The 14,829-nt window shown below is 30.5% G+C and overlaps 2 protein-coding genes across 2 annotated transcripts; one reads left to right on the forward strand and one right to left on the reverse strand.

Annotated features, from left to right (window-relative positions):
* Nucleotides 1–3,020, forward strand: EMB2001 (P-loop containing nucleoside triphosphate hydrolases superfamily protein). The gene is made up of 4 exons (XM_047301180.2): nucleotides 1–548; nucleotides 642–711; nucleotides 2,052–2,214; nucleotides 2,343–3,020. The coding sequence occupies exons 1-4, from the start codon at nucleotides 122–124 to the stop codon at nucleotides 2,550–2,552; spliced, it is 870 nt and encodes a 289-aa protein (XP_047157136.1). The 5' UTR covers nucleotides 1–121; the 3' UTR covers nucleotides 2,553–3,020.
* Nucleotides 3,021–3,113: 93 nt separating this feature from the next.
* LOC124827988 (linoleate 13S-lipoxygenase 3-1, chloroplastic-like) lies at nucleotides 3,114–9,887 on the reverse strand. The gene is made up of 9 exons (XM_047301179.2): nucleotides 9,463–9,887; nucleotides 8,877–9,139; nucleotides 6,275–6,491; nucleotides 5,913–6,185; nucleotides 5,737–5,819; nucleotides 5,517–5,624; nucleotides 5,122–5,423; nucleotides 4,405–4,671; nucleotides 3,114–4,172 (listed from the first exon to the last, which is right to left on the reverse strand). The coding sequence occupies exons 1-9, from the start codon at nucleotides 9,830–9,832 to the stop codon at nucleotides 3,419–3,421; spliced, it is 2,637 nt and encodes an 878-aa protein (XP_047157135.2). The 5' UTR covers nucleotides 9,833–9,887; the 3' UTR covers nucleotides 3,114–3,418.
* Between the last annotated feature and the right edge of the window lie 4,942 nt (nucleotides 9,888–14,829).

The raw sequence follows: 14,829 nt of genomic DNA on the forward strand, positions 1-14,829 counted from the left end.
AATCCAAACATCATTGCAAAAGAAAAAATCTCCTTTTTCAACCTTACTAGAAAAACATGGTAAAACATGTTCAGCACATATTTCACATCTTATTGACAGAGTGCGTAGTGATAGTTAGGCGATGATAACGGTGGTGAGAAGTGGAATGTTGAGGTTCTTCTCACCTTCTCTCTCTCATACTCTCTCTTTCTCTTCTTCTTCCCTCTCCATTCGCAATCCTCCAAAACCCTCTATTCGAAACCCTCTTTCTCGTTCAATTTCAACCCACGCTTCCTTCGAAACGCAGCTATTCATTCCTCCTGGCATTCAACCCGATGAGGTTGACGACTCCGCCGTCCTACCGGGCTCCAACATCGCCGTCGGACCCTACGCCGGCGACTCTCGGATCAAGGACGTGGAGTTCGTCAAGAGCAGCAGTCGCGCCAAGGATTGCCCCAGAGATGACCGACCCGAATTCGCCGTTCTCGGTCGATCCAACGTCGGCAAGTCCTCTCTCATCAATTCCCTCGTTCGCAAGAGAGAAATTGCACTCACTTCTAAGAAACCAGGTTAAGGTTCTACTACCTCTTTTTCCCCTTTTTAAAATGAAATATTGTTCTGCTTCGAGTTTTTGTGTAATAACGTATGGTTGATGCTTGCAGGGAAGACGCAGCTCATTAATCACTTCTTGGTGAACAAAAGCTGGTACCTTGTCGACTTGCCTGGTTATGGGTCAGTCGATGCGTTCTGTTTCCTCTTTATATGCTTTTTTTGATGAACTGTGATGCTCTTACTGCGTGTGTTTTGATCGTTTTGCAAACTTGGTTTTGGCTTTTGAAACTTTTATCCAATAATAATTAGAATTGTAGTAATTTGTAGTCCTTTGAGATTATGACACACTAATTAAGAAATTCTCATTTAATTCAAATTTAGCCAAAAATACCATAAACTTTTTAACTACTGCCTTTTTCATTCTAAGTGATCTGATCATGGATAAGAATATTTGACTTCAAGAAGAACTTAGAAGAAGGTTGACTAAATGTGGAGAATGAGGAGGAACACTTCATGTTTTTCAAGAGAAAAGAAAATAATTTTTCATGTAATAGATCTTTGTTGTGCTTGGCTGTTCTTTTTGTAGTTTAGTCTTTAGATTTGTTTGGACCACTCTTTCCACACACAGAGACCTTTCCTTCTGCATAAGGAGAGCTTGGGCCATATTGTACATAACTTTTGCTCATAGTAAAATCTAGAATGATTTGTGAATAGTGCGATTTTTCTTCTTTCTAGGTGAGTTCTTATCTTGAGTGGAGACTCAAGAGATGACCCTTCTTCCTTTGTATGGCGAATCATGACTTGTGACCTAACTCACAAGATAAGAAACCTTAAGAGAGAAAATTGTCTACTCCTTTGCACTTTGATTAACTACCAATGTGTCACACATGAGATAAGCTAAAGAGCACCACTCAAGGATAAGCAATGGAGATGGAAGATCATCCACTTGAGGTATTACATACTCAAGATAAGAATTCTTCAAGAAAGAAGAAGAATCACACGCTTCTCAAAATTTTCTAATTCTCATTCAATTAAATACTCAAGATAAGAACTCTTCAAAAAGAAGAAGAACCACACTCTTCTCGAAAGTTTATAATTCTAATTCAATCAAAGTTATGGAAATGAGTACATGAGCTCTATATATATGGAGAGTGTGGTGGAAAGGGGTTAGGAAAACACTTTCTTTCCTTAGTCCTATGTCCAAACAAAACCTAGAATAGACTGAGACTAGGGATAGCTAATTTATTCTTTCTATGCTAAAACAAAAAGAAATGCACATTTATATGTATTTTTAGGAGCACATTAGATTCGAAGTTCATTGTTGGAGGAAGTAGAAAGCTTCTATTGTTAGGATTCTTATTTTAAGAGCTAGGTCTCATGTGCCAAATCACCGTACTTGCTTATCTCATGAGTGACAGTAAGTTCTTTCTAATTCCTAGCCCTTTCTTGAGTAATAATCTTGGTTAGTGGTTCGTCTCAATACTGGTAACTAATCATGTGAAATGCTGTTTTTTATGCAGCTTTGCTAAAGCATCTGAAACTGCTAAAACGGATTGGTCCTCATTCACAAAAGGGTACTTTTTGAACAGAAATACTCTGGTGGCTGTTTTGCTTCTTATTGATGCCAGTGTTCCGCCTCAAAAGATTGATTTGGACTGTGCAAATTGGCTTGGACGCAATAATGTATGGTGCTTCCACTTTTTATTTTTTTGGCTGCAGTTTGACGCCTCTTGTATATTCAGTCCCTAAAATAATGTTGTCAAGGTACTGAAACAAGTCTAAATCCCATTGAAAACTTTTGTGGATTGCAGATACCAATCACTTTTGTGTTCACGAAATGTGACAAAATGAAAGTGGCAAAAGGGAAACGGCCTGATGAGAACATAAGGGATTTTCAAGAGTTAATCAAACAAAACTATAAGCAACATCCCCCATGGATTATGACCAGCAGTGTCACTGGACTGGGTAGAGATGAGCTCCTCTTGCATATGTCTCAGCTGAGAAACTACTGGGATCAGTAGTAGGAAAGCTCAAAATTAAGAAGTGACTTTCTGCAAGAAAACAGGCCTTCAGAAGCAAAATTGAAACTGCAAAAGATGCAACTATAAAGAAGAATTATATGAGAAAGCAGTGGGTTGGGTTGTTTCTAATAATATTTCAGTTGGATCTTTGTTCGTCTTGAGCTGCAACCAGATATATAACTTGCATCCGAATCAAGTTTGAGTTGTTTCTGGATACTAAATTTCCATATATGGACGCTGAGTATTTGGGTTAATGGGGTCAGGCTTTGTGCAAAAGGGGGACCGTTTACAGCACAGGAAATGTTGTATGCTTTCAACTGCTATATGGTTGTAGTTGCCTGAATACATGTTTTGGCATACTATTGGTTTTGCTTTTATTCAACATTTTTAGAAGCAAATATGCACCTTTTGGAACATGTAAACATTATGGAAGCTTTGATTATATTGAGGCTAAGATAGATAGTGCTACTGTAAGTGTCATTTCCTCTATTGTCTTTCAATTTAAGTTTTATATAAGCCTGCATGTTCGCGTGCTGGTATAGATAGATAGCAGGAACTGAATAAATTTCTTACCACATGAATATATTTATAGGGAGGCCTTTTTTTCTAATACCTTTACAAATATTTCAAATGTCTTTCTATGACTTATTCCAGTCATATGCATAAGTTTGTACTTTATAGAAAGGAATTCTTAATTATACTCAGTAGACATGACATACAGTATTTGAAGCCAGCATTACATCCATTTGTATTTTATATATATTTGTGCTTTTAGGGGACTGAATCTGGAATCCAATTTTAATTCAGCTAAGGTGAAGAATAATATAACGTTGATTCAGTTGCAGCTTTGTCCACATATTGAACCATTAGGCTGTAACACTATTTGGCACCCCTCGTCCTGTTGCTCCACATCCAGAGCTTGGTACAAGCAGTTCAAATGGTAAAGCGTCAACGCCACATCTGTTTCTATGTTTTGGATCGGCGTTTCTTCTCTTGATCTCAATCTCAATACTTTTCATCTCCATTGAAAATTGGTTGAATGCATCAATGATCTCAGGTTCTCCTAACCAAGAGGACAAATCGTTTCTCTCTCCTATATATTCTTCGTCTGGTGAGTGTGCAGAACCAATGTCGATCACGGCCATGAACCTTGATGCCTGAAATAAGCTTGGCAGTGATGATAAGTATCTCCGCGGATCCATGACAAAATTTGAGTACTCGGGATCCTCTTCCTTGGGAATTAGTTTTCGCATTAATGGTGGACGGATTGGAACATATCCACCATGGGGATATTGACCGAAGTTCAAGACAGCATGTTGTGCTGTTACAAGCCAAATAACAGTTGTAAGTACGGAGATGAGATCCTCAGGGTTGGCAAGTTTGGGCCACCAACTAGCACTTTTATGATCAGGGTGTCCGAGATTAATGAATTCTGCGTACCAAGATTGGAGTTCATTGTCAGAAGAAACGGCATTACAGTTTTTATAGTAATAGTTCACGTAAGTCCGGACCAAATTCTTTATGCTGGACCATATTAGAAGTCCATCAGCTGCATAAGGGTAGTCTTCAATTAGTACTCTAATGCCGTGAGGTTGGGTTGCATCTGGAACTGCTAAACCTCTGTATAAGAAAAAAATCTATTAGATATCTTCATCGATGTCTGCGTAAAGGTTGTAAAAGTAAGTCTATTATTAAACAATATAATTTATGGAAACAAATACATCAGGTACTCATTTTCATCAAATATACTAGGAAAAATATTACGATAATCTTTTGCATAGAAATGCACTGCAAGATAGAACTGCCCTTCGAATTGAAGAACAGTGTTATTAGTGAAAACAATCTTCTTTACCTTCTTATGAGATCCTCAGGAAAACCTTCCAAGTCAAACCGCCACCAATCTTTATATGCCGCGGAAGTCATTTGCATACAGTATCTCCCTGGAGTGTGGTCTGTCTCAATGGTACCTTCAGCATTGATGAGTGTCTGACGTGCTGTTGCGTTTGTTTTGAGTGTGTACCGCATATGAGGATGCAAAAGCTTGAATATAGGATGCATCACACTCAATTGCCGATGAGCAGCGATTATTAGGGGTTCCAGGCAAGCATGTATTCGTAACCTGTTCAAGTATTAAATATCAATGTCATCATGTTCATTACTACTATGATTTCTAATCATCACGAAAGATATCTGAGACATGATATACAAGTTTGTTTTCTTTTGTGACTGTTATACTGCTAGTGTTAATACTTTTTTATTCTTTCTAGTATGAGGCATATAGTCCCCACCAGATTGCATTGGGGTGGAAGGAATAATTTGATAATGGCATAACCTAATCTAGAACAGATGTACATGTAAGTATTTTTCAAAAGTTCTTTATAAGGAATTAAAATGGTTAAAATTTAGGTTTAGTTCTTTAGGTGCCTTCGATATTATCTACTATCAAAATTGAAATTTGTCTTGCGTATTCAAATTCAATTTAAAATGTGGACATTTATTGTGAAACTACAATTTTGATTAAAAAAGAGCACGCAAAACACTCAAGAAACTGTCCAATAAAATTCCATACCAGTGGTGCACGAGTGTATGAACGCCTGCATCATTGGAGCAAACATGTGCTTTGCCAAGTTGCCATATCCATTTAGATGTGGCATCTGTTGGAGGGGTAAGAACTTTCTTCGATGAAGTATTTGGATTCCCCGTTGGAAGAGCAAGCTGGATTGCAATAGGCTTCAGAGTTCCCATTTTAGTGAGGAACAAGATTGTTGTAGTTGCATAAGCTTTTCGCTCCTCAAGAGCATTAATCCGATCCAGAAATGGAAGGTAAAAATCGTGATAGTCCAGCATGAACAACTTGTTGTCTTCCAATGCCTAAATTTTATAAGCAGAGTAGAACATTAAACAATATATGATTTCTCATTTCCGCATAGCTTAGCCTCAGGAAAGAGGACGAATTTTTTGTACCTGTTGAATAGACATCCCTTCAATCTGCCCTATAATGTGTTCTTCTTTCAATGCTGACTCCACTGAACCATATTTAGAGGGATCCAATTTGCTCACGGGTGGGAAAACCTATAGGAAAATTGAAGATGAAATATCATAAAGCTCCTTTAAACCATTTTCTTCTTAAGTTGTATTATTGTTTTAATTTTATTGTCATTAACGTTCCTCTTTTCGTGACTACCTTTAGCCTTTCGATACTTAGAGGGAACTCAGCAAGCACTTGGCGTCCAAATTCATCATCTTGTAAGAAATGTGATCTTTTCCCTGAAAATCATTCCACTTCAATTGAATAATTTGTGTCTAAAATGAAACCATGTAGACACACAAATACAAACTTGTCCAATGAGAGTGACCTACTTGAAAATACTTTTGGAGGGTCGAACTTAAAAAAATCTTGTGCAGCACCTCCCAAATTGAAGAGAATAGATTGACCTGATTCCTTAATAAAGTAATCAATGTTGAAAAGTGCTTGATTGCCCATGATTTTATCTGTTAACGCAGGCATAATATTCCGAAACACTGCCATCAACTTTCCTTGATCAATAGCTTCTCGCTTTATGTCGTTCAATTCTTCATCTCTTGGAACGTATATTAACTCTGATTCACTCGGTCGTGACTCCACTTTGGCACCTGTCCATGTTTGCATGCAAGCATCAAAATAACGTAAAGAGAAAAGATTCATGCATAGAATGGTGCGAGATGTGATGAGTGAAAGTGACCATTGGTGGTAGTGAGTGGGCGTCCAGTGCGGCAACGTGTGGGATAAGGGTTGAGTGTTGGCCTGTGAGAGTTGGAATGTCCCAAATCATTGTACAAATCGTAGTCATAGATTCTGTCAGAAGGCACCCTGCGTCCCTTTCCATTACCCCTTAGCTTCACCATCTCCTTTTCTCTCATCTCTTTCACCCCAATTGGTGTTTCACTTGGTAGATACGCCTGGTCATTTGTACAAACACCATATATGCATTTTCATTTGTGATAGAAAACTTAATTTAGAGCTTGAAAAGACCCAACAGGATTGAACTTAATTTAACACTCAAAATACCCAATTCAAAGTGTTTGGTTTAACTTGAATCCATTTGGATTTATAGGTGTACTTATACATTTATACATGCGAGCATCTCAATGAAGACGTTTTCTATAGTTGCTGCATTGTTTTGTACTACAGAACAGAAAAATAAAATAAAAGAAATGAGTTTATTTGCGTTTACTTTTTTAGACAAAAATACCTTTTTTTTCATAAAATGAACAAACTTTAGTTTTTTATGTATTCGCCTATACTACATATTTTAAAAGTAAACAATTTTCTATTTTCTCTAAGAAAATTTTGTTTAGTTCTTAATTAAGTGATACTTTTAAAAATTGTTTAAATCAGAAAGTTTAACTAAAGTCACTATATATGATTCATCTCGCCAAAATAATTTCATAAGTCTCTATTTTTTTTGTTCGTGTAATTTAAAAATACATTTTTCTTTATCCTTTTATTAATTATATTTTACATTCAATAGCGATTATAAAATGACAAAAAAAAATACGATGATTGAAGGTGAAATATTTTTGAATTAGAGGAATAACACACAATTTTGGGAGGATTAAAATCGATTTTTAAAACTTTTAGAGAAATAAAAATATAATATGTTTAAAAATAAATGACACAATCAATATCAATATATAAAAAAAACAATTTAGATCGTCGTTTAGTTAAGTTATTTACTTTATAATGATGATTTTGAAAGTCTCGTAAATATTATTTTAGTGAATTGCGAATAAAAAATTTTCAGATTGAAAATATATAAATATTAAAAGGATAGAATAGTGTATGATAAAATAAGCCACACAATAAAAAATATTTTATCAATAGAATAACTCTTTTATCTCATAGTTAAAAAAAATGAACGTTGGCTTTATTTTAACAATTTAGTTCACATATCAAACTTTGTATGATAAGAGGATGATATCAATAGTTTAAAAAACTACTTTAATTAAATTAATCAAATTGCATTAAATCGCAATCATAAACATTGTGATGAGTGCTACCTGAATGCGATTTCAAACTTCCTTGACTCAGCTGAAAACGAAATATATTCTTCTATTTGGTGCCAACGATTTAAATTTATCTTCAAATGTATGGTTAATCATAATTTTAAAATCCTATATAATATTTTTACATATAAAAGTAGTTATAAAAAAAATTAATTTTGTATAGTTTAATTAAAATTATATTTTTTGTAATTTCCGTAGTTTGTAAAAGAAAAAATATGAATTGAAAGCTACTTTTAGAAAAGCATATATAATTTTAATAAAAAATTTCAATTTAAACATAATGTATATTATTATTATTATTATTAATTATTACTATTTAGCTTGTTGCCTTATGTGTATTAAATACTAAATAAAATTATAGTTTATATTATTTTATTATACATAATTCTCTTTATTTTACCCACCAAATTATAAGTTAAACCTTGATATTGATATTAACGGATAACCATTTTTTTTGTTCTTAAAGCCTTTTAGTGGTGATATAAGTTGTAAACAAAAGTGAGACTAAAACTTCCAATTAATTTTATATGGTTTAAATTTTTAAAACGGCACTTCTAAAAAGACCAAATGAATATTATAAGTTTAAAAAAAAATAAGGAAAATGATAAATACTATCTAAGAAATTTAAAGTAATTTTCCATTTAGAAAAACATACTGCTTAAATATTATTCATATCATAAAAAAATTGAGAACAAAATTGGTGAAAAAATCAACAACAACTTTTTCGCTCTCCAGAATTATTAATGAGGTATAGGACAATGGAGATTAGAAAAAAGTTGTTGGGTTTACAGTTGGTATTAAAATCATGAGCCTCTCTTAAATGGATTTTAAGCTTAAATCCATATTAAAAATTTGAATTTGTAATATAAAATTTGTAAGTTGATTTTATATTTAGCTAATACGAAACTTTTAATATATTTTTTGATTCTAAGATATATATATACTTCGAGTATAAAATTAGATAAATAATTCAATAATAAGCGAATTAATAAATTCAACATACAACAAATGATTCGATAATAAATAAAATATATATTTATCTTTATTATGATAAATTTTATCTCATGACATGAGAAAATAAATTTTAAATTTAACTTAATTTTATAAATTTAATTTTACAAACTCAATTTATAAAGTAAAAATTATATTCATTTATATATTATTAATGAAATTTAATTTTAATGGATCTGAAACTCTCAAGCCTGTCTATTTTTTAAAAAGAGAAAAAAAAGCATTGTAGTTTAAAGTTGATTTAGAGAGAAAGAAAAGTGTTATTACCTTGTTGAGAAAGAAAATTCTCTTGTCTGGGTAGAGCTCGTTGGGTTGAAGCCAAGATTTGCAAGAAAAATGAAGATTTTGTTGAATGGTTATGGATTCCAAAAACAACTCATTCTCATAACCATTAACAACTGTAACAGCTCCAGGACTTCCAAAATTACAATCAACGCTGAATTCCACTTTGTAACTGCTTATTCCTCCAAACCCTTCCTCTTCACTCAACTTTAAAACTGTTTCCTTGCTCAACTTTCCCTCCATTCTCCCTTCATTCAATCACCATTAGTCTTCTAATATACCATTACGTAATAACAAAATAAATATCATATATCTTTTTATGTTTCAAAAATTCAGAAATTTTTATTTAATTTCTAATATTTTTTATTTTATATTTAGTCTCTTCCCATAACATTATTGACATATATGACAAAAAAAACTCTTTACATAAAAAAGAATTATCACTAATAATTAAGACTGGTAAAAGAATTGATCATTGACAAAAACAAAACAAAAAAGGTAAAAAAAGGTTAGAAAATCCCAGAAAACAAAAGAAAAAGATAAAAAGGATGAAGTGAAGGTCGAGATGTACCTGGATGAAGGTTGGTGCTAACGAGTTGAAGAAGAAGAGCTTTGGTGTGGTTTTGAGGGAAGAAAACGGTGAGAAGGTTATTGACCATTTCACTTCCCAATACCTTATTATTTCTCACAGTCACCAGAGCCGAGAGCTTCACGGTGGTGGAATTCTCAGAGATGAGCTCACCCTCATTCATTGCTACCATTGTTGCACAACTTTGCTTCCCCTTCTTCCTCACTTTAAGTTTCACTGCTGAGACAGATCGTTCTTTCTCTGTGGAATGTCTGAGACTACGAACTTGCCTATTCAATTTAACTTTCTTCTGCAACACGATGCCAATATTGCCGGCAATATTCGTCACCATCAGCGTCTTCGTGCACGCCATTTTTTCCTCTCCTTCCTCACTGTACTATTTACAGAATATAAGGAAACAAAATGACCCTCTCCCTCTCAATTCATCGTTATCACATGTCATGTAACATAATATAATATAATAATATAACATGATAACAAAAGTAGGAGTCAAGTATAAACAATACATATTATTAAATTAAAAGGGCTTAGTACTTCTTTAGTTTCTATTTTTTTTTTCATTTTATTCAACATTGGACTCGACTTTTTTTTTAGTGTTTATTTTGGTCTAAATTTTTGTAATTTTTATTTAATTTAAATTTTTTTTTTACAACATGTAAATCGTTAACAATACAAGGTTCACGTGAATAATCAGTGAATGAGCAATGATAGTCTCCCACATCATCTCATCTTATTCCCAACACACACAAAAAACCTAGTTGTATGCTATTTTTTTTATTTATTTTGAATTGTCTTTTAAGTTTAACATCATTTTAGGGTGAAATTTATTTAAATTTGAATTACAAAAAAATTGTAATTTTTTTTTTTTTAATTTTTTTTAATTAAATGAGTTAGTGAGTCAACCTGTTTAACCCGTCAACCAGTGGTGGGCTAGGTCGAGTTCAAATTTTTTTGGCTCACTAATAAATGAGCCGGGTTGGGTTGGTTCACTAAATGACCAACCCGTGGTAGGCCATGTTGGGTCAAGCAGGATGACCCGTTTTGACAACACTAATTTAAACACTCTTTCTTCCTTACATCATCTAAGACGCCTTTTAAGGACAATACCTCGTGTGTTTATATATATATATATATATATATATATATATATATATATATATATATATATATATATATATATATATATATATATATATATATATATATATATATGTAAATGGTGATATACTCTAATGATATCACTTGACGGACTTGAGATGGAAACATTTTCAAATATGAAAATAAAAAAAAGCTATTTATATAAATTTCACAATATTATTTTAATTTTAGATTTAATACATCATTTGGTCCCTATGGGTTTGGTTCAAAGTGATCCTACTTTTTAAAAAATTTCAGAAAGGCCCCATGTTTTGTTAAAAAATGTTCAATCAGGTCCTTCTCGCTGACGCTGTTAAAAACATAACGGTGCAAATGTCACCGTGGCTAAACCTGAGTGAGCTTACAAATTCGATCCCTACTTTCAGCCACGTATTTACCGCCATCCTCACCGGCAGTCGTCCTCTCCAACGCATCACGCGCCACCACCAAAGCTATGCGACGACGCTTGAACTTGGCTTCTGGTTTGCTTGCAGGTCTGATTGTGGTTGTAGGTGGAGGCAAGCAGCGGTGCGGTTAGTGGTGGAGAAGAGTGGTGATTCGCGATTTGCAGCAGCGGCGTATGGTGGACAATTCTGTGGTGGAGATTGGATGGCAGTGCTGCTGGCGTGACAACGATTTGGCTGGTTCAAGGGTGAAAATGATGAAGATTGGTGGTCGTGGCATAATAAGGGATTGTGTTGGGTGGTGGTGCGAGAACGAAGGTGAGATGCGAAGGTGATGGAGGTGCAACAGAAGGAAGAAGACGCTTTGGTGGTGACCCGTGATGTGTTGAAGAGGACGGTTGCCGGCGAGAATGGTGGTGACGGCGTTGAAGAAGACTTTTTTAAACTTTTTTAAAATTAAAAAATCATTTAAGTCCACCTATTAACGTCTTTGGGTGCCATGTGCTTATGAGATGTCATAGTGACATTTGCACCGTTATGTTTTTAATGGCGTGAGCGGAAAGGACCGGATTAAACATTTTTTAACAAAATATGGGGTCTTACTGAACTTTTTTCAAAGATAAGATTACTTTGAACCAAACCCTAAAAGTAGGGACCAAATATGTATTAAACCTAAATTTTATTTATACATTTAGACAATCTATTTTAAATGTTATATAAATCATTTTATTTAAAGATATCAATTAAAATAAATGTATTCTATGTAGAAATAAAATTAAAATTATTAGTCAAAATCTCGTACAAATACAGTGTCATTAAAATAATATATAAATGGTGAATATATGAAGTCATACAATATTATTCACTCATCACACATTTATCAGTGTCAATTAAAATAATATATAAATTGGTGAATATATGAAGTTATACAATATTATTCACTCATCACACATTTATCATTACATAGTATCAAATTTAACTTTAGTATCAACATTCTAAATACATATTACAGAAGAAGATATTATCTTGGGTTTTTTTTACATATTTGAGTTAATTTATTTTTGTGAATGTGAATTACATTTTAAATTAATTATAAGAAGGTCGTACATGCAGGTTTGAGAATTTCAACAAGATTAAACTTAATTAATCACCATTATTCAATAAAGTCATATATATGATTGGCAACTTCAACCTAAAACCAAATTCCTTAAAGTCATGAAGTTGTTAGTGACTTCTCCTAAGGGGTTAACGACTTCAAAATAAGTGAAGTCATGCAATAGTTTCATGACTTCTTTGTTTATATTAAAAAATATTTAAAATAAAAGAAAATTATAATTTATTAAAATAATAAATAAATAAATAATAAAAAAATTCGATACTACCTTAATTTTTTATTGTAAATTTATTTATTTTTGTATAAACAAATTTGGATTTTAATAATATTTTTTAAATATTAAAATAATATATTTTTAAAAAATAATCCTATATATATAAAAAAAGAATATGTATAAAATTTCATGACCAAATTATTTTAAAAAACTTGAAATATAAAATATTTACAAAAAGTATAGATAAAAATCCTTAAAAAGGTAAAAAAAAAACTAATTTATTAATCAAACTATCAAAAAATATCTCAAAATAAAAGTAAATATTATATAAAAAATTAAAATATTCAAATATTTCTAATCAAATTATTAGAAAAAATTAAAATATTAAAGATTACTAAAAATTTTAAATTAATAAAACAAATATCTAAAACTTTAAATATATAATTATATAAAAGTTTAAAAAAAACATTAAAAAAATTTAAGAACTAATTAATCAAATTGAAAATATATTTATATAAAAAAATTAGAATAACGAAATTTTACAATAAAATAAAATAAATAAATTTATAATATAAAATAAAATTGAAAAAGTTAAAATAGCATTTTTTAAGTACAATTTATTTTGGTAAAGTGAGATGTACCATATCAACTTTTTCAAATTTTTTATATTGTATATTCTTTATATGAATATATTTTTATTTAAATTATTTTTCATTTTAATTTATTGGTTTTTAAATTCTTTATGTCTTTTTTAAGAATTTATATAGTTATATATTTAAATTTTGAGATATTTTTTAATAATTTAAATTTTTTAATAATCTTTAATATATTCTTTTAATAATTTGATTACAAAGAATTTAAATATATTAGTGTTTTATATAACTTTTACTTTTATTTGGAAATATTTTTTTTTATATTTTCATTAATAAATAAAAAATAATTTACCTTTTTAATGTTCTTTTTATATATCTTTATGTAAGTATTTCCTATTTCAGTTTTTTAAAATAATTTGGTTATTAAATTTTATACATATTTACTATATATACGTAGGAATACTTTTTAAAAATGTTTTATTTTTATTTAAAAAATATTAATAAAATCCAAAGTTGTTTATACAAAAATAAATAAATTTAAAAGAAAATATTTATTTATTTTAGTTTTGATAAAATCATACTTGAGACATATGATTTTAATTTTTTTATATTTTAAATTATTTATTTAATTTAATATAAGTGAAAAAATCGTCAAATCATTGCATGACTTTAGTGTATTCTGAAATCACTAATTCTAGTTATGACTTTAGTTAACCAAAGTCACCAACATCATTCATACTTTTAATAAACTTGAGCTTAGGTTGAAGTCATTAAGTACCACTAGGTTAAAGTCATCAATCATATACATTATTGCTAAAGTTGCTAAACTTAAGACGATTTCAATGTTTTTAAGAAATTGTGTATGTATTTGACGATTTTCTTACCACGAAGTTGTTTTCATAAGGTACTTAACTGTTTCGATAATTAATTTAAAATGTAACCCAAATATGTAAGTTCAAAAAAAAGTTTAATTTAGGATGAAAAAGATATACATCCGGCAAGTATTTAAAGATAAAATTCACGATAAATAGTTGATACTTGTGAATTTTTATTATCTAGGAATAGATCAGTTTATAAATAAATCTGGTAGGATATCATACTCCCGAGTATCTATTATTCATAGAAATTAAAATTAAAATTTATTTTAAATTTTATTAAATTTAATTTAATTAAAATAAAAATTAATTTATACTTATTAGTTTAAATTTAATATAAATTAAATTTTAATTTATATTATATCTTTTTTATAATTTTATTTAGATTTTATTTTAAAAATTTATAAAACATTTATTTTTAATATCTGCTAATATTTACGAATGTCCATAAAAATTGCATGTATTTTTTAAAGTGAGATCCGATAGATAATAAGTAAATTTTTTTATTACGGATAAAACGGATATACATGATTCATGTTTTAATCATCCCTAGTTGGTCTAAGTTGACTTTTCTAAAATTTCAAAAGCAGTTACCTACTTCACATATCAATAAATTCAGAAATATTAAAATTCATTCACAAATAATTTTTTATTTATTTTGATGATTATAAAATAATATTATAGATATTAAAAATTCAATTTTACTAACGTTCATGTAGAAACAACTTCATATGACACGATTTATCATAAAATTACTAATAACATCAGCATATGAAAAGATTAAATTGAATATAATTGACAAAATTACAAGATTAAATTGTTTTTTACGAGATTATAGGCAACCTGAATCTAAAACAAAAAATGAGATAAAAAAAATTAGCATCTTAATTGGTCTTTATTTTATTCTTATCATATTTTATTAAAACTAAAGCAATATGGTGCTGTCATAAAACGTGTATGGGTCACGACAAAAAACAAGTTGATGTACTGGTACTAAATGTTCATGTCACTT

The sequence above is a fragment of the Vigna umbellata genome, chromosome 1, assembly GCF_029865625.1.
Source record: "Vigna umbellata cultivar VRB3 chromosome 1, Vumbellata_1.0, whole genome shotgun sequence".
In the NCBI taxonomy this organism is placed as follows: Eukaryota; Viridiplantae; Streptophyta; class Magnoliopsida; order Fabales; family Fabaceae; genus Vigna; species Vigna umbellata.